The following is a 19,032-nucleotide window of genomic DNA, read 5'->3' on the forward strand; positions in this document are numbered from 1 at the left end:
CTTTATACAGTGAGTATACAATAACTTTATACACATTGCACCTTTAGATTTAAAACTTTGCAGGATGTTTTCATTCACTTAGAGCTGTGTTACACACTGCATGAAAGGTCATTTACAAAAATCCATAATGGGGCACTTTAAGAAGTTCTGTGAACTGCCTGCTGAAAAATCTGTTTTTGACACATTTAAAGATGGAAGACCAACGTGGCTAAATCAGCTGAAGGTCGGAGACCAGCCAGAAAACTGGTTAAAGATTTTGTTGTTGTTGTTGTTGTTGTTTTCAGCAGGCTCCCTTTTAAGACAGCATCCTAACCATAAATAATATTAATAATTAATAACCGATTATTTTATGAAGGAAATAGATTTTAGTGGTGTTTGCTGTTAGCATATTGCTAAGCTAATGCCACAATAATCTAAGCAGAAAATAAATATGCATAAATATTGAGTAAAAAAAAAATGTATATATATATACAGTATTAAATATTTTTACAATCTTAGCATTAATGAAATACAAGTGAATTCCTATTTCTGTCTTTTTTTTTCAAGCCTGTCACAATGCATTTTGGGATTACCATTTCACAAAGGAAGTGTACTTCACATGTTGCAAAGCTAAATTTACTCAACTGTTTTAAATATTAATAATAATGTTTTTTGAGCATATCAGAAAATTAGAATGATTTCTGAAGGATCATGTGACAGTGAAGACTGGAATAATGAGGCAAAAAAAAAAAAAAAAATTCAGCCTTGACATCACATCAATAAATTCCATTTTAAAATATATTCAGTACTCCCTATATGCAGAGCTCGCAGTTTGAGTAGGGCACCAACTAAAAATATAGACATTAACATATATATAAAGAGAGCTCTCACTCTCACCTACTGTTTGTGGCTGAATTAAAATTATCAACATAATTAATGGACAATTAGGCTATATCTGGGAAAAGACATCAACGCAGTCCAGTGCAGAGAAAATAAAAATAAAAAGCCCAAGATGAAGCCCTTGCATTACTTTCAGGTATCTTTGTTTATAATCCTGTGAAACTTTTTGAACTGTTGACATTAGTAATGTGTTTTAATGTCTGTAAAAATTTCACCACCAACAACAACGCATTTGACCTAATATTCTAGCTTTATGACTTAAAATGTATTATATAAAAACAATTATGCAATAATTATTGGTTAATTAATAATAATCATATGGTTTCATTGAATAACACTTTTAAAATATAATATACAAAAGAAACAATTTCCATTATTACAAATGCCTTCAAATGGCACCAATGGCCTGGTAATTGCTGTTTTTACACTTACAGGACGATCAAATCCTTGATTAATATTGACCAAACATTTAATTCAAGTATCCACTTAATTTAAAAAAATTTCCACCTTCTTGCAATAGAAATGCTACAGGTTCTTTAATTTCTTCAACAAAAATATGTGGATATAACAACCCTTACCAAAATTAACCATGGTTTTACAAGTAAAACTAGTAAAACTGCTTAATTTTATTTTGTGGGATTTCTGAATGCTTGTGACTATAAAATCAATCAGACAACTGTATTAATAAAACCACAGCGTAATTGTCTAAAGCAGCAGTTGTAATCTATAAATAATACAATTTAATTAATGTATTTATTTTATTTTATATTTTATTCTAAATCTATCTGGAGCCCTTAAAGAATTATTTTTTATTTTTATTTTTATTTTTATTTTTATTTTTATTTTTATTTTTATTTTTTAAGGAGGGGGCACAACAATACTATTCTGCTTAGGGCACCCATTTAAACCCATTTGGCCTTAAATATATTTCAATAGAAAGCAGTTATTTTAAATAGTAAAAATGTTTCACATTTTGCTGTATTTTGGATTAAATAAATGCAGGATTGGTGAGCAGAAGAAAATTATATATATATATAAAAAAAAAAAAAACACTTTTGACTGGTAGTGTAAGCCATGACTGTCTTAATCAGCTAGCTGCTCTCGAATTGAACTTGTTTCTTCACTTATCACGCTTATCATCCATCTGCTCCTCCTCCTCTCTCTTGTTCATCTTTCTCTCTCTCTGTCAGTACCACGCTTAATCACTTTGACTCTGATGGCATATGTATGGGCATTGTGGCTGTGTCATTTTCCTGATGGGCCTCAGGAGGCCTGATTGTAAGTGTTTGTGATTGGCTGTTGATACTCTGAACCACAGCTATGGAGGTAAATCAGAAGCTTAACCTGAGAGGTTGAAAATATGAATGTAAGTTGAAATTTACACTCATAGCTCAGTTAAGCACAAGCTAGGCTTGAGATGTGTAGTACTATTGATAGCTCCATGAACCGCATGACCGCGTGGCGGTGAGATCAAAGCATGTCACAACTGTTTCGCAGCTGCTATTTTACAGAGTTTACTCTGCAATATGCAATAGGATATACATATGAAAGATGTTGCATTATTTGTCTACCAGATAATACCTGAATGACAAAATGAATGCAGTGTCTTTAAATCCTGTAAAAGCTAAGGATATTCAGTGAAAATAATTTGCAGTGTAATACAAATAACTGATACATATGCATAAAACACAAATTTATTTCTTGGCAAGTCACATTGGCTGGCGTTGTTCATTGATCGGTCATCAAATGAGTAAATATGTCATAAACATTTGTGTATGTCATTTTCTTTGTGTGAATGTCATTCTACAAATTTGTAACTATTAACCCTCTGGGGATGGATTGGGCGGTACCGCCCAAAATGGCATACTTTTACAAATGTGTAGTTATCTCAAAAACTATTAATGCTAGAGGGATGCGTTTTTTTTGCCATCTTCCTCAGATTCCGCTGAAAACAGCGGTGTTCAGTTTGTATATTAAACACTTCCCTTATTGCGCAATACCACTGCGTAAACAGACCAATGAAAACGATTGTGTTAGGCAGATTCAACACGCAACAGCCAATGGAAAAATTGCCGCTGGGAGGAGTCTTTTTCTAACCCAATCAGAGGAAGGTTATGTCTTCTAGCCTTTCAGAGGACTGTGTAGCTCTGCTGTAGCCTTGTAAAAGCTGGCTGGACTATAGTAAAAGACATGTAATCAATAAGTGTTCAGAGAATCAGCATCAGGGTGGAGAAAGCAGAAAGCGATCGGAGTGTTACAGAGAGCGTTCGGAGTATTAGCGAGCACAAAGAGCTAAATTCGAGCGATCGGAGAATCCGCATCACGTGGAGAAAGCAGAAAGCGATCGGAGTGTTAGCGAGCACAAAGAAATAAATTCGAGAGAGATACAGCATTATTACAGAATTGTTTTATCAAAATGGCAAGCAGTAAAAGATTTACGGCAGAACAAGTTCTGGAACAATTACTGGATAGGCCTGGAGAGGCCTTTCTTTGCTCACTGGCATGCCTAGGACTGTTTTTAAAAAAAGTTAATTATTTAATTGTTCTTTACACATTTGATTAAACAATAACACATTTCTGTCAAGCAAAGAGTTTGAAAAAATATATTTTCTTTGTTCAAAAACTGTTATATATTGTTTTTCAGTAATAAATGACAAAAATCTAATTTTCGTTTTTGAAATTCTCTAGTTGTAAAATTTTTCACTCATACTTCCTTTATATAAACATATTGCATGCATGCTTATGGTAGCTTAGGGTCTTCTGAATCCATAGATACCAAACACAGGGTGTTCCATCTCCTTTACATATGATTTATAAGCCCAAATATAAAAATAGAGAAAACAGACCAAAAAGGGCTTAGTTCCAAAAATAAAAAAAAACGCCTAGGACTGTTTGTAAATAAAGTTAATTATTTAATTGTTCTTTACACATTTGATTGAACATTAACCCATTGCTGTCAAGCAAAGAGTTTGAAAAATATATTTTTGGGTCAAAAACTTTTAACTATTGTTGTGTGAGGTAGGATTTTCAGTAATAAATGACAAAAATCTAATTTTCGTCTTTGAAATTTTCTAGTTTATTGTACAATTATTCACTCATACTTCCTTTATAGACATATTGCATGCTTATGGTAGCTTAGGGTCTTCTGAATCCATTGATACCAAATACATGGTGGTCCATCCTCATTACATATGGTTTATAAGCCGAAATGTAAAAATAGAGAAAACGGACCAAAAAGGGCTTAGTCCCCTATGGGTTAATCAAACACGGGTGTTTTGATCATTGTCTGTGTGTGCAAATTTAAAGTTTCAGCTCGAGTGAAAATTTCAACTTACAAATATGAATGTTAATATAAGTTCTCACATCCAGATCAACAAGCTTTGGAGTTTTGCTACTGTATTACCTCCATACTCCTCTTTCCCTGCTTTCTAGAGCTTTCTAATACATCATGCATGATCTTATCATAAAGCCATTTTGCATACTTGTCAAAGGTGTGCAGAACCATAGTCATATTGGTCAATGGCGAGGACATGGGGAATATTTATTGTCCATTATAGAGCTGCAACAAATGAATATTTTCATAATTAATGTAATTATTATTAGAACAATTGTTCTTGTGCTGCAGTGCTACACTGGTCAAATTGCGTAATTGCAGGACCTTGCATTAGCTGACATGAGATCAAACAACTATTTGACAAAAATATATTATAATGTCGACTTATTGTTTCAACCCTGCTGCCCATAAACATTTTTATTTTATTTTATTTTTTTATTAAAATAAATATTTATGTCCTTGTGATCTGGCTACATGTAAAATAAAAACCTAATTAAAAGATGAGCTAGCTTTTGAATCTCTCTTTTTATTTTTATTATTATTTTTTTTTTTATTTAAAATGCAACATTGCAGCCACCTTTTTATTGTTACAGTGCTGATAATATATGTAAACCTAAAATGTTTGTGCTTTCTAGGTTACCTTCTGTTTATTCATCATTAATAAACCTGCACTCAGATCCTGTTTATTTGACAGCCAAATTATGCATTTTACATGACTCGGATGACTTCTACAGACAAAAAAAAAAAAAAAAAAAAAAAAGATTATTTGTTCTCCGTTAACATGGGGAGAGAGTACAGGTAAATCATTTCGTATATAATTTAACAATACAAAAATGACCTCTTATATGTGTGAATATCAAGAACATTTTGTTTCTTCATTACATGGCCCTTTTAATAAATTCCAGCATTTGGTTTTTAAGGACATTTTTATTCACCTCTGTATGATAAACATCGCTGGTACTGTGTTTGGTTGCCACTAGATATCCAAAGTGAGATCAGGTCCTCAAGCAAAATCGGCTGCAAATCCCCATCCTCACTGATCCTACCGTAACTATCTCTACATTTTTTCTCCAATAACTTCTTTAAGTGAAATGTTTCACTGTGTGCATCTGATTGTCTCATTTCACACCCCGTCAGACTTCCTCCCATCTATCTTTAAATAAACTGGCCATGTTTCTGTCAATCTATTGGCCTTGACTCGTTCTCTTTCTTTTCCTGTCTCTTCACCCCCCCCCCCCCCAACCCCAACCCCTGTACAGTGTACTGTGAGATTGATTCTGTGCTCCTGTCCCTTTAATGTCATTTAAGTGATTCTGTGGTTGCTATTTTCCCTCTGCCAAAAGCTTGCCTTAGAACCTGATGATGTATCCACAATAATATAAAAAAGAAAGGAACAATTTCCTGCAGTAACCATAGTGAACACTTTGCAGCATGATGCGGGTGCTTGCTTTAAGCCCTATGGGAGTTGTGGTCTCCATTCTAATGATTAAAGCAGGAACACAAGCCTGCAAGGCTTTTTACAATATTACACACCCAGGTTCAGAGTGTGTCCAATACGGTGGCAAATCCCTTAGTCTAACAACACATGGATACTGAAATGTACTTTTTTTCCCATTGAAAATTTAGATGTGGTTAAAGAAAAAAAAGAATAAAATAAAAGCATAAAAAGATAGAAAAATTGCACAAAAATCACTTTATACTGAATGCCAGAAGTCATTTTTGGTAGTTCCTAATTAACTGAATAATGCATAGTGCTGTTAGATCCAGCACAAAGTAAAATCAGCAGCCCTTTTGCTCTGTGGCTAATGCATTTCAACACTAGAAGAGGTTTCAGGAAAATGAAATAAAAGACAGGCATTAGAGATGAGAAACAAGAGGAATGGTCCATAAAGGTGAAGAGATGAGGCTTGTAGAGGTTTAGTGAAGAGGCCTGAGGGAGGAGGGGGAGAAAAATGCCTTTTCAGTGTATTTTGTGTTTCTTTGTGATGTGCTTTTGCTGTGAAGATTGCATTCATTGAGTGGAGACTTCTTTGGATTGGTCCAATTCAGTGTTTGTTAAGTAATTTGTAATTGAGATTACTGTACATTGAAGATATAATTTATCATTTCATGCCAAAGTAATATATATATATACAATAAACAAGTTTTTATGTTTATGCTTATAAAGCAAATTCGGGAACTTTTATGTATTTATTTATTTTTAGATTTAGCAAAAAATGGTGTGATAAATCAACCCCAAACACAGCTAATAATATAAGATAAATCTGAAAAGCTAATATTCTTTTGTATGATTAAAATATATGTTAATATATTTTATAATATACAATATTATTATATAATATTTATTTTAAAATAATATTATAATAATATATAATATTATCTTGAGTTTCACATAATTTTTTTCTCAGAATTCTTTAATGAATAGAATGTTCAATAAAACAAATTATTTGAAACATTATATTTTGTAACAATAGAAATGTCTTAATTGCTCCTGCTGAATAATTTCCTTCAAAATAAAAACCTTACTGACCCTGTAGTGCATGTCCTAGAATTTAATTTTCCCAAAGGTAAACACCTAATAAAACAAATTATAATAAAAGTATAATTTCGTGTATTATTGTATTTACTTGTCTGCTGATAAATATTAGCCTTGACATATGCTTCCTCACGTGGTTCGAGCGCATCAGCATCATGGTGATCCTGCTGAACTGTGTCACTCTGGGGATGTACCAGCCCTGCGAGAACATCGACTGCACCTCGGAGCGCTGTCAGATTCTACAGGTCAGTGTGGACACATATACAAACAAACTAGCTCTGTTCCAAAACATACTGAGAGCAGCATCCTAAAAGTCATAGAACAAATGGTCTGTCATTACACACCCAAAACATTAGACTAAATTAAATCTGTTTCTCAATATCTCTTCACAAGTCTTTGATTAAACAAGTATTTGATGTGGTCTCATTTTATGACGCCTTTATAACTTTTTTGGATCTTCTAATGTTTGATTAACTAGACTTTCAGAGTATGGAAACCTCTAAGGGATTAAAATTATCTTAATTTAATTAACCGAAGGTCTTAACTTACATAAGGGTGAGTAAATCATGACTAAGCTAAGGCTATCACAATTCACTCAGGGAGCAAGGAATGGGGAGTTCTTCAAAACAGCAGTCTTTAATAATCCAATACCACATGGAAACATAGGAGTCATAAATTAAAAGTTACTTTTTTGAATAGCCATCACAGCAGGACCAAACCTAAGATGCCTTAAAATGTTGTCTTCATAGAAAGCTCAGTAGGTTTTGGAGCAGAAAATCTGTATTTGTCTCTTTAGAGATATATAAAATCAACCCTGATACAACAGAGCATCCCTGTATGATGTTAATGTGCCTTGTCAAGACGCAATTTATTGTGTGTCAGTTACTGAGAATTTAAGGATCATACACAGATTGCCGGCCCATCTTGTCTCAAGACACAGTCTTCCTCCTTTCTTTCCCTCCATTTATTATAATCATCCCTTTTGGACTCTGTGGTTAATGAGGCTCTCTCTCTGACTCTGAGAGGTTGACGAAGCGGACAGAACTTGGGGAGTGGGGGGGGGGGGGGTTGTGTTGACAGAGCATGGCCTTTAATTGCTTATGTCATCTTTTAGGAGCTTTGGGGATGTTTTTATGTGTCCTCTAAACTCTCCATGCATTCATACTCCCAAGAGCCCTGCTGTGTTCATTAGCTTGCCTGGATGCAACGGCTGGGTCCAGGGAGTCTGTGCAGAGACCTCACATAAAAACGTATATGATTGTTGTGTTAGAAAAATCATTGCCAACAGCTCTGCTCCAAATGTTTGGAATGATGCAGTTGGTACACTGAAGGTAGACTAAAGGTCCCAGATTGCTAACTTATGCACTATTCTATGCATTTTTTTTAGTGTTTATAGTGTGAGTAGTGCATTCACACTGAAAATTCCCAAAAGATAAAGTGCACTTTAAATACCTGGATGATGCACTTAATTAACCCAAAAAATGAAGTGTGGAATGTTGGACACTTCATGCACTCAACTGTCGCAGCTTTAATTACTAGCAAAGGGGGAGAGGCTATCAGACTATTTGTGTATATTGTGTCATTTGGGACGCAGCTTAAGCGTTTTATCACACCATCAAAGTATGATAAAAGGGGATAGATATGACAGCTATATTATGAAACTATATTATGACACTATATTCCTTATCTTCTGCTGAAGTCTTAGGTTTAAGCACGAACAGATCTAAATTTAAGTTATTAAGTGAAAACCTTTACATCTACAGTACCGTTAATTGCATTTGCAAGTTCATGACAGGAATGTCAGAATCATTTTTGCAGTTCAAAATTGGCTTAAGAGGACTTGAAAAATAAAACACATGTTGTATAAACCAATTTTATGATTTTCTCAGATTTTTAAAACCATTTATTGTAATCGGAGGGGAAAGAGCAAGCAGTACAATTCTTCTGTTGAACTTGGAAGAAAGTCATCTGTATGGGTTTGGAACAACATGAAACTAAATAAATGTAAAAGCAAATGATGACTTTCACATTCAGATATCAGTTGAAATAGTACTAGTATTTTCCCCTATTTTCTTTTCATAATTTTCACCAATGTATGCATGACTGTAAGTCATCTTATAGGTTTTTAGTCCAAGAGATACGTTATTGAGATCTTCTCCTAATGACTAGGCCTCCACCAAATTGAATGAGTTTTAAAGCAATTCCCAATCACTTTCCACAGTGCATATCCCAATTAACAAATAATGCTGACTGTGAGCTTACCTCATATCTCAGGCTTACCTGTGAAAGTGGCTCATGTTACAGTGGGCCAGAGCCATCAGACGTCAGCTTTACCTTCTCATAGGTACAGCTGAAATGGAGCGAGAGCCATGACTCAATATTTTATCAGTCAAGATGGCTGACAGTATTCCCTCAGTGAGCTCTTGCTGTTCACAGCTGTACTCTCATTGTGTAAAAAGAGTTTGAAGAGAGAAATGCAAATTAAGGTCTGCATTGCAATATTTCTCACATTAGCTTTTTGGATTGACTGCAAAACAAAAAGAAAGGATTGAAATGAAAACTGTGTGGGCAGGAACGAAAGTCTGTCTCTCTCCTGCTTGCTGTGTGTGTACGGACTCGTATAGAGAGCCATATGTCAGGTATGGCACGTGGAAGAAGGTAGCTTTAGAGGAAGCGTCCTCTTGGCGCCAGGAGGTTTGCATCCTCTGGTCCCACAGGGGATCTTAAACCAGTGCTGTTCTTCTAGCCCACACCGGCTGGTTTCAAACTCTCCATTGTTCATGTTGGCGGCCATCCATATTGGCATCGCTGCCCAACTGCCTCCTCCCTGTATCACACATAAGCACGCTGAAATCTGTATCAATTCTGCTTGGCAACTGGGAACATGCAAAGTGACTGAGACTAAGGGGCACAACGTAACAGACGTTCTATTTTCTGCATGCGTGTGCAAGAAAATTACACTTCTCACATCATTATAATTATCCCTACAGGGTTGAACTTAAAAACTGAACGAGTGACCAACATGAGAGCAGAAACAAAGCCATTGATGAGGGCGATCGCGGCTTGAATGGTCTGTGTAATCAGTCGCTCGAAATCCCAGCTATATCTGTGGCATCGTAATGAGAACGCTGCAGGGATTTGACAGTGACAATCACTCGTCGGGGTGTTTGTAAGGAGCTAATTAACAGCCCTCTTTAAGTCTGTGTACTCGCATGACTCAATTGTTTATGAAAGAAATGCTTTCTGTCAAATGGATCATCTGCTCTGAACATCAGTCATCTCAGCGACGGTTGGGAAATGAAATCCAGGGTGGGGCGTCCGGGGTCAGGTGAAGTAAGGTTGAACAGGCTGGGTGCTGACTGGACTTCATAATAAATTGTTCACTTATGCAAGGGTTCTTGAAAGCCCTTTCATTTCAGGCTCATTCAGCTTTTGACTTCAGTGACTTTTTTTGAACATCCTTTTTCCTCAAAAGCATCAGCCTTTGCAATTAGCCAGCAAGTGAAAGACTTAATATAATGCAGCATCTGTTTTCCCAAAAAGTTGGGGATGCCCCGAAAAGACATTTCTTTGAGTTTTTCCCCCCATGTATTTTGCAAGTAGCCAAAATTTGCTTTTTACAGTTGTGTCTTGCTTTTCAACAAATTAAAAAAATTAAAATAACCATATTAAAAAATATTTAGTACTGAACTTTTTTTTTTTTTTTTACATTCTAGCAGAGATTATACCAACAAAGCCACCAGACCCCCTTCTTGAATCAGGCATATATTATTATTATTATTATTATTATTATTATTATTATTATTATTATTATTATTATTATTATTATTATTGTTGTTGTTTTACAGTACTGTACAAATAACTGCAGCCTTGTTGAGCAGAAGAGACTTATTTTAAAACATTAGAAAATATTACAGATCCCAATTTGAAAACTATGTGTGAATGTTATGATAAAGGTATTACAGTAACAGAGATATTGTAATTATTATCATCATTACTGTTTTTATTTTTTCAGAAAATCAGTAAAATTACAATGCAACATTTATTAATGTTGATGGAGTTCTTGCTTTTTCTCAACCTTTGTTTTGGTGGAAACTCATGGGAAGACCTAACTGCTGCTTTTTGTTGACAACAGCAGATTTGTTAATGAGTCTCATTATGAATACATCACATGTATTGCATTGTCAAATGCCTTGTAAAAAATCATAAAAATTCAGCTCAGATTTTCCTTGCGCTTTGGACTTTGAACCCTGGTTAACAAGCAAATCCGCTGCGAGTTCATGCAGCACTGTCAAAATGCATGCAATTTGTGCGTGTATTAGAAAACACAACGTTCTGCAGTTTATTTACTAATTGTTTGAGGTCATTTCGTGATTTCAATCATCATACAGTAACCAGTAACAGTTACCCCTTTCTCTTCTCATTAAAGACATGTGATGCAGTACTAAACAGTCTCTCGCTGTCGGTGCTTGAAATGATTCTTACGTCTTTCTCTGACAAAGATTCTTGTATCTTTCTCTTTCGCCTCTCACTCTATGCGGGTTGACATTTGATCGCATCACGTCATTGTTTGGTACAATTTATTCCGAACATTTGGTGCATCCCTAAAAAAAGGTTATTATTTCTTATTTTTATTCAAATTATTAATTATTTCTTTATTATTATTGTTAAGAATTTATTTAAATGTGAACAACTTGAACTTGGTTTTACAACTTGAAGAAGAATATTGAGAATTGGTGGTATTTGGGAGAAAGGACATTGTCATTCTAGAGAGCATCTGATTTGACAAATTTGTGATGTGTTTGTCAGGTTTTTGGTGCACATTAGAGTGATAGTCTCAATAAAACTCTAGATTTTAATATATCGTGTGTTTTAAACCATACAATGTGATATACATGCGACTTTGTTGATCTCTCATCTCTATCTTTTAGGCATTCGATGCATTCATCTATATTTTCTTTGCACTGGAGATGGTGGTGAAGATGGTGGCTCTGGGGATCTTTGGCCGTCGCTGTTATCTTGGCGATACTTGGAACAGACTGGACTTTTTCATTGTCATGGCAGGGTAAGGGCACTTCTGTTTCCCTTTTTAACTTTCCTCACACCATTCATTCTAGCTGCAGGTGAATCTGGGGCAACCCTGAGTAGGTTTATCTTTTTTCTCGGTAGTGACAACTGCATTCTATGAGATGTTCTATGAAATTGGCTTGTGTAGAATGTGTCTACATGTTTAATTTTTCATTTTCTTTATAGAACATAAAGATCTACCTTTGTATGCTAATTTAATTAGACATCCAAATGTCTAATCAAGTACTGTAGGGTTGTACAGGGTTTGTAAAAGTGAGCATACCAATCCCAAGTTCTTTTTAGGTCAGACAGGATTTGCTGAGTGAAAGATTAGACTCATTATAACATAATGGGCATTAATGTGGCCTTGTGTAATGACAGACATTAGTCTCTCCCATACTTGTCCTTGAATAAAACAACTTTGTCATTCACACATATTGCTGACATTTTTGTAATTTTGTCAGTTAAAGCAGCTTAAGGTGGTTTTCTTGGCACCCAGCTTGGCCAAACTAGTTATATACCAATCTTTTCTGAGGGTTTTAGAAGGATTTTGAGGGCTTGTTAGCTGGTCGGGTTGGGAGACCACATGTTTGATCAGTTAAACCATCTTAACACCAGCCTTAGCAAAGCTGGAAGACCAGCTATAATGTGCTAAAACTTTCAATTATTATTATATATATATATATATTTTCAGTGTGGTTCAGGGCACCCAGTTTTTCCGGCTTCCAACTATTTAACTTCTTAAATCAAGATGGACAGCTAATTACAAAATTTACTAAGCGGGTATTTACTAAGATAAATAAGTACAACCGACGCTCGAGGGAAGGTATTGATGAGGGAAAGCACTGAAAGAAACACTGAATTTTTTACAATTCACAAATGAAATGTTACTAAGAAAGAAAACCATTGAAAAAAGGGGCCATAAACTTAGAAATCAAAGTTCCCTTGATCTTTTGACATATAAAAGGTCAAATACAGGTGAGGTGTGCGTCCATTGAAATAAATTAAAAGGTACAGATCGCCTGATGGAGAGCAAAACTCCATCAATAGCCTCTAGCACACAAAATGGCGAGTACAATCTAATAATTTATTAGCCAATGGCTAATGATAGACATAATTTAGTCACCCAGAGTAAAATTTAGTCGCATATGCGAGTGATTAACTCGCAGTGTGGAGGGTTGCCTGAAATTTGTAATGTAATGGATTACCTTACAAACTTCTACTTCTTTTTTTTTCTTTTTTTTCTTTTTTGTCATGTAATTTGGAATCAGTTACGGATTACAATTTTCAAGTAATCTACCCAGCTCATACTCAGAATTCATGCTCTGCATTTAACCCATCCAAAGTGCACACACACAGCAGTGAACACACACACATTGTGAACACACACCCGGAGCAGTGGGCAGCCATTCATGCTGCGGTGTCCGAGGAGCAGTTAGAGGTTCAGTGCCTTGCTCAAGGGCACCTAAGTCATGGTATTGCCAGCCCAAGACTCGGACCCACAACCTTATAGGGTTAGGAGTCATATTATCTAACCACTAGGCCACGACTTTCCCTTAATGCCACTTTTGAGCAATTTAATGTATCCTTGCTGAATAAAAGTTATTGTTTCTTTCAAACAAATATATTACTTTGTAATTCATCACTGAGAGAGTGAGAGTTAATGACTGCATCAAATTACTGAATTATAAATTGATTTAAATAAATTGAAAGCTTGAGCATATTGAGTATTCCCGTTACAGCAATATTCCAACTTTTTCGGGGACAAAAACTACTTTTTATGCAGAATGATTTCTGAATTGTATTGATTTTATTTTATATTGTACTACATATCATGTAGAATTATCAGTCTTTATAGTAAAATTTATAGTAAAATTGTCGACCAATCTTTTACTTAATTTATAACAATCAAGACGATGTGAAAAGCCAACTAACTAAGCTACTTCTTCACTCTTTAATAAGACACCTGCGCTTGTTTGTCTTTCACAGTAGTGACACTTCTGGGGGCAATCATACAGAAATATTCTCAGAGCAAGTCCTTACAGCAAATCATTTGAAAATGAAATCCAGATGGGATGTTTAACAAATGTAAAGTCATTTGCACTCTTTGAATGGTGGAATTTAAAAACCTCTGGAGCTAAACAAGTATGAAATATCACCCACGAGCGACTACATCGCCATTAGTGCACATTTTAATGAGAGCCTGTAACTTCCAGGCGACGAGGAAATGTTTAACAAAGTAAAATCCAAATGTTTCTAAGTACCCCCTGGGGTACACGCACACCTGGTTGGTAAACACTGGATTAGAAGCCCTGTTACGTCAAGTCCTCTCCTGTGTGTGTTTTCTTTGAGGTGGGATGTCTGTGTCTGTGTGTAATATTTTCTAGCTGACTCTTGACTAATCCTTCTATTGTGGGTGAAGTCAGTAAGGCTATCGCTAAATGCACACCTAGATTACATGCCTCCCCAACACACACACACACACAGCCTCAGTGTTTCTCACAAGCTTAGATTGCCTCACTGCCTTTTTTTAGTCCCCATCTCTCTGTGTGTTTGTCTTTTCTTCTTCTGTCTCCACACCCCCAGAAGAGTCATCATTTTTGCAGTTTCAAAAGATGCACACAACAGCACACACACACACATATACACCCCACACATGAACACTCTAGAGACTGACGGTACATGAAAGTGAGGGAGATGAAGGAAGAGCAGGAGACAGAGACTGCAGCAAAGCAGTGAACAATTAGAGAGAGGCCGCCCATCGGCAGGCAGCTAATTACTCTCACAGACACACACTCTGATTGATGTGCTGAAACAGCCCAGATCTCTCCCTCTCCCTCTCTCTCTCGTCCTCCATCTGAGCCTCTATTCAGGATTCGCCTCTGTTTATTTATGTCTCTCCCCACAATACCACACATATGCTGTGATTTGTTTTTCTTTCTTTTTCTCTTTTCTTTTTGTCTTTATTTTCTATTTCCCTCCCTCTATCACACTGGCATGTTCCCTTGCTGCTTGGCACAGCTTGGTTGATTTGTAATTCAATTATACTGCTGAAGTTATACTAGACTCACCTGGGTGCCTGGAGATAGACTAATGACTATATTCATTACAAAAGTATAGACTATTCTCTCCATCTGCCTGTCTATTTATCTATGCACCCGTCTATTCATTCATCTGTCCATTCCTCTATTTATGTATTTCTTTATTTCTTTTTATCATTCTATCTTTCGTAATATCTATTTATCAATCATTCTGGCATTATATTTATAATAGTATCTGTCCTTATATACTGTATAGTTCTATCTATCTGTGGTTCTGTATGTCTGTGTCATCTCTAATTTTCAATTAGCATTGATTGGTTTTGTACCGTGCTATGAGTTTCATGTAATGCAAACTATACAAAAGACTGTTATAAGTCTATCTGTACAGGATCTGTAAGAATGTTTGATGTAGAAAGACCTTCTGCAGGTTTAAATGAAATTATGTATGTGTGTGAAATTGCATGCGTGTCTATGATGGTAAATTGGTCTAAATGTGGCTAGTTCAGTTGTGCATGTCTTCTTGTGTCCCTCTGGTTCAAGACATCATGTAGGCATCATGATGCCTTTGAGGTTCAGACTCTTTTGCTTTTAGAGCATGTTTGTGTAAATCGTGTTAATGTCATTGTGTTTGCAGAGGGGAGGGATCCTGCTCTCTTAGGTATTCTCACTTTATATGACATTTCAATCGCCAGTCTGACATTTCCACTGATTGTAAAAAAAAAAAAAAAAAAGGCTGATATTTTCGGATCATCCAACCTGGTCAGTCTGACTTCTGCCAGAATATTTGACTTGACTATAAGTGTGTAATTGTGCCTCAGAGGACGTATGTGCTTGTTCACCCAAAGCTTGCATTTATTCATCTAAATGGAGTCATTTGTTTTGTTTGTAATCAGAAACACTGTGAAGAACTCTACTTAAAGTGCTATAATGTTGTCCGATTATACACCAGTCTCATTGGTTTTACTCTGAAATGAAATAACTCAACATGTAGTGTTCTTGACTTAGCTGTCCAATCCCCTCTCTGATCCTCTATTCTAATCAGCATGAATGAATAATGTATACATGCTAATGAGAAGGCCAGCTTCTGTATGTGATTAGCAGGTGTTTATTAAGTGATGGATGGAGTGCTGCAGGCTCTGCCTCCTTCGGCAGGCCCGGGCGTGAATAAGTAAACATATTGAGGAAATTCAAAATAAAATGAAAAAATATATATTTTTCTACAAGACTGAAATTAAATGAGATGATCAGAATGAGTGGATGCAGTCAGGGACATCGCTGTTATGATGCTAGTGAAACTAATTTTTGAATGGTGATACTGCAACCATGTGACTTTTAATGACTTTTTTTCTGTTTAATTTCAATCCTGATTATACTTTTTCACATAACTAAAGCCAGTGAGGCCTAAATGTTATAAATACATCATACAAGTTCTCCATAAGAGTTGTATATTATATTCCAGGTGTTCTAAATCCATATGATATCTTTGTATGAGAAACAGACCGAATTAATGGTCTAAATGATAATTATTATTTTTTTTAACCAAGCAACAGCTTAATTTGCACCACAATATTGCAGTTTGATTGGCCATATGACTTTTAGCATTTTTTTTTTTTCAAGCATTTTTGGTCTTCATCATTGTTATTGTTGACTGTTATTGTCTTTTTTGCTATTGAAATAAAATGTAAATTAAAATGTTTCCTTGGACACTAAATAACGGAGTAAAATAATTGAGTAAATTAGTAAAACTAACTCTAAATAGGAAAAAAAAAAAAAAACTTTGACAACATCACATTAAACACTAATTCAAAATATTAATAAATAACAATGTTTAAAACAGTAAATTCCATCAATTGAGAAGCACATATTTTATTGGTATCATAAACTTTGGACAGTAATGAAGAGAGAATAGGTGTGTGTTTAAAGGGGAAAGGGAGATACTAGAGGGACAAAAGAGAATGAAAGAGGTTGAGTAAAAGGAAGAGGGAGAAAGAGTCGTGACGAGTAAAACCCAGGAGTTTTCCTGAAGCCCTGCTGGTCTAAAGCTTTTCAATAATTCATGATGGACATGCAGGAAGGAAAAGAAATCTAGTGAGAGAGAAAAAGTGGGAGAAAAATCAGTGTGAGCCATGTGTATCTTAACATAGACACAGGCTCTGTCCAGAAATGCTTTTCAGGCGGTACATGGAGGTAGGAAGGCATCAAGGCCTCTCTGAATGCAATGTTTGGATAACATACACATCTACTGAGATGAAGGTGGCATAGATCTATTATTTGCTGCCTATGATATCCCACATTCCTGTGTATGTTGTTCAGTGGTTTGTAGAAAAAGAAAAACACCATTGGATGCAATTGTTAAAAGCAGTAAATGAGTTTATAAATGCATAAATATCCAATTAGAATTCAGTTTTATGGATAAAGGACCATTACAATCTTTAAATATTAACTTTTTATCTCTAAACCCCACTCAAATGTGTTTTTCAGTAGATGATTAGAAGTGACTTAGGTTATGGTGTCTTAGAAGGTCTTCATGTTAGTTCTGTCTGTTTAGTCATGGCCTGGCTGGGCAGTAAAGCAGTTGCTTTCAGTTTTGAAGAGTTCCCACTTAATATTTTTATTGTGAGGGCTTTTTTCTTGTTAACATGTTTTGAAGGAGATGGGTGATGTGTAGTATTGTAATCAAGGACTTATGACCAGAAATCTCAAGTTCATGGGGCAATCTGCAGGGTAGCCCAGAGCAAGGCACTTAAACTTTGCCAGGCTTGCAAATCATGCATCATTCCAACAATGTTGGACATTGGAACAATGTTCTTAACATCCCCCTCCACATGCATATTTGTATGTTAAATATTGGATTATTTTAGTAATGTAATCAGTTACCAGTAAGCATTTTAATACTTCCACATTTCAATCAATTGCATAGAATTTCTTCCACAATCAGCACAGGACATTAGATGACAAATTCCACTAGTTCCACAAGAAAAAATTAAAAAAGGATCCCATCTGCTGAAGCATCATGGAAGTCATGAAAATACAAGGTATGCTTTCTACAGCTGCACTGTATTGGGAATGCCAATGAATTCAAATGATGCTGATTGGCTGTGATTTTCTTGCATCACGCAGCATTTTTAGTTTCACTGCAGTCAAAAACCATTGCTTGTCATTGGAACCTTGTTTCGTAGTGCATGGCTGTGACATGGTGTTTGTGTTACATTTGTTAAGAGAAAATTTCTGCCTGTTTTTATGAGGATTTGCATGTATTATGAAACATCATGCCCTGGAATTTTTTATTGTTAGCGAGTTTGTCTCTAACTGCCTGAGCCACACACATGCTTGAGCCACACACGCAGCTGCTGTGGTGCTTGTGTGGAAGCGTCCCACTACTTTTCGAGTGCTGACACCGCTGTCATTCAGACAGTAATTGACAAAATGGGATTGTCAAGCTCTACAACAACACTGCAGTCGATCATTCTTGTGTGGTAGTACTACGAAGGAACACAGTCCATGCTCTCGTCCTCTTTCACTCTTGCTTTCTGGCCCGTTTCCAGCTCAGAATTACTTTTTTTACTTTATTTTCCCTAAAGCCTAAAGTTTAGTTAGATAAACCCACGCCACTGGGGGTGACGGATATCCCATAAGCCCTTTATACAACTTTTCTTAGCATCCAGTCTCATCGGTACACTCATAATGATTGGTTACTTATCTAATCAAGGCACAGCATGTCCGCACCTGCCTGTCGAAATGCACTGCTTGCAACCAGATGTTTAGTCTCCACTGAATATTTTAATTAGCTCTTTGTTTCTACTCGCCGGTGGGTTGCACACTGGATACAAAATAAAAGTCTGGATTTCACTTCAGTGTTATTTTTTACAGTTGTTTTTGTTTTGGTCCTTTAAATATAGTCAATATTTAGTCATGTTAATTCAATAATTAAACCAAATATTCAGTCTTTCAAAAAAAACAAAACCTTGTTGTATGAACCTGAGCTCCTGATAATGTAGGCTAATCCTGTGAAACTTTATGCTAGTAATTTGTTGTTCATGTAGAGCATATTCTCAATGTTCCCAATGAGTTCCTGACATAATTGGACTGTTTGAAACAATCATATTCTTTCTAGATTTTCTTTTTTTTTTTTACTCTTTAAAAACAAGTTAATTGTTAATGTCATGCGGTGTAAT

The 19,032-nt window shown here is 35.7% G+C and overlaps 1 protein-coding gene across 1 annotated transcript in view; it reads left to right on the forward strand.

Annotated features, from left to right (window-relative positions):
- Window positions 1-6,885: 6,885 nt before the first annotated feature.
- Window positions 6,886-19,032, forward strand: part of LOC127948901 (voltage-dependent T-type calcium channel subunit alpha-1I-like) — an 80,007-nt gene continuing 67,860 nt past the window's right edge. The window contains exons 1-2 of the mRNA XM_052545738.1: window positions 6,886-6,994; window positions 11,681-11,814. Coding sequence (XP_052401698.1) covers window positions 6,905-6,994; window positions 11,681-11,814 — 224 coding nt within the window. The 5' untranslated portion in view covers window positions 6,886-6,904. The remainder of the gene's footprint in view (window positions 6,995-11,680; window positions 11,815-19,032) is intronic.

This window comes from Carassius gibelio, chromosome A3, assembly GCF_023724105.1.
Source record: "Carassius gibelio isolate Cgi1373 ecotype wild population from Czech Republic chromosome A3, carGib1.2-hapl.c, whole genome shotgun sequence".
In the NCBI taxonomy this organism is placed as follows: Eukaryota; Metazoa; Chordata; class Actinopteri; order Cypriniformes; family Cyprinidae; genus Carassius; species Carassius gibelio.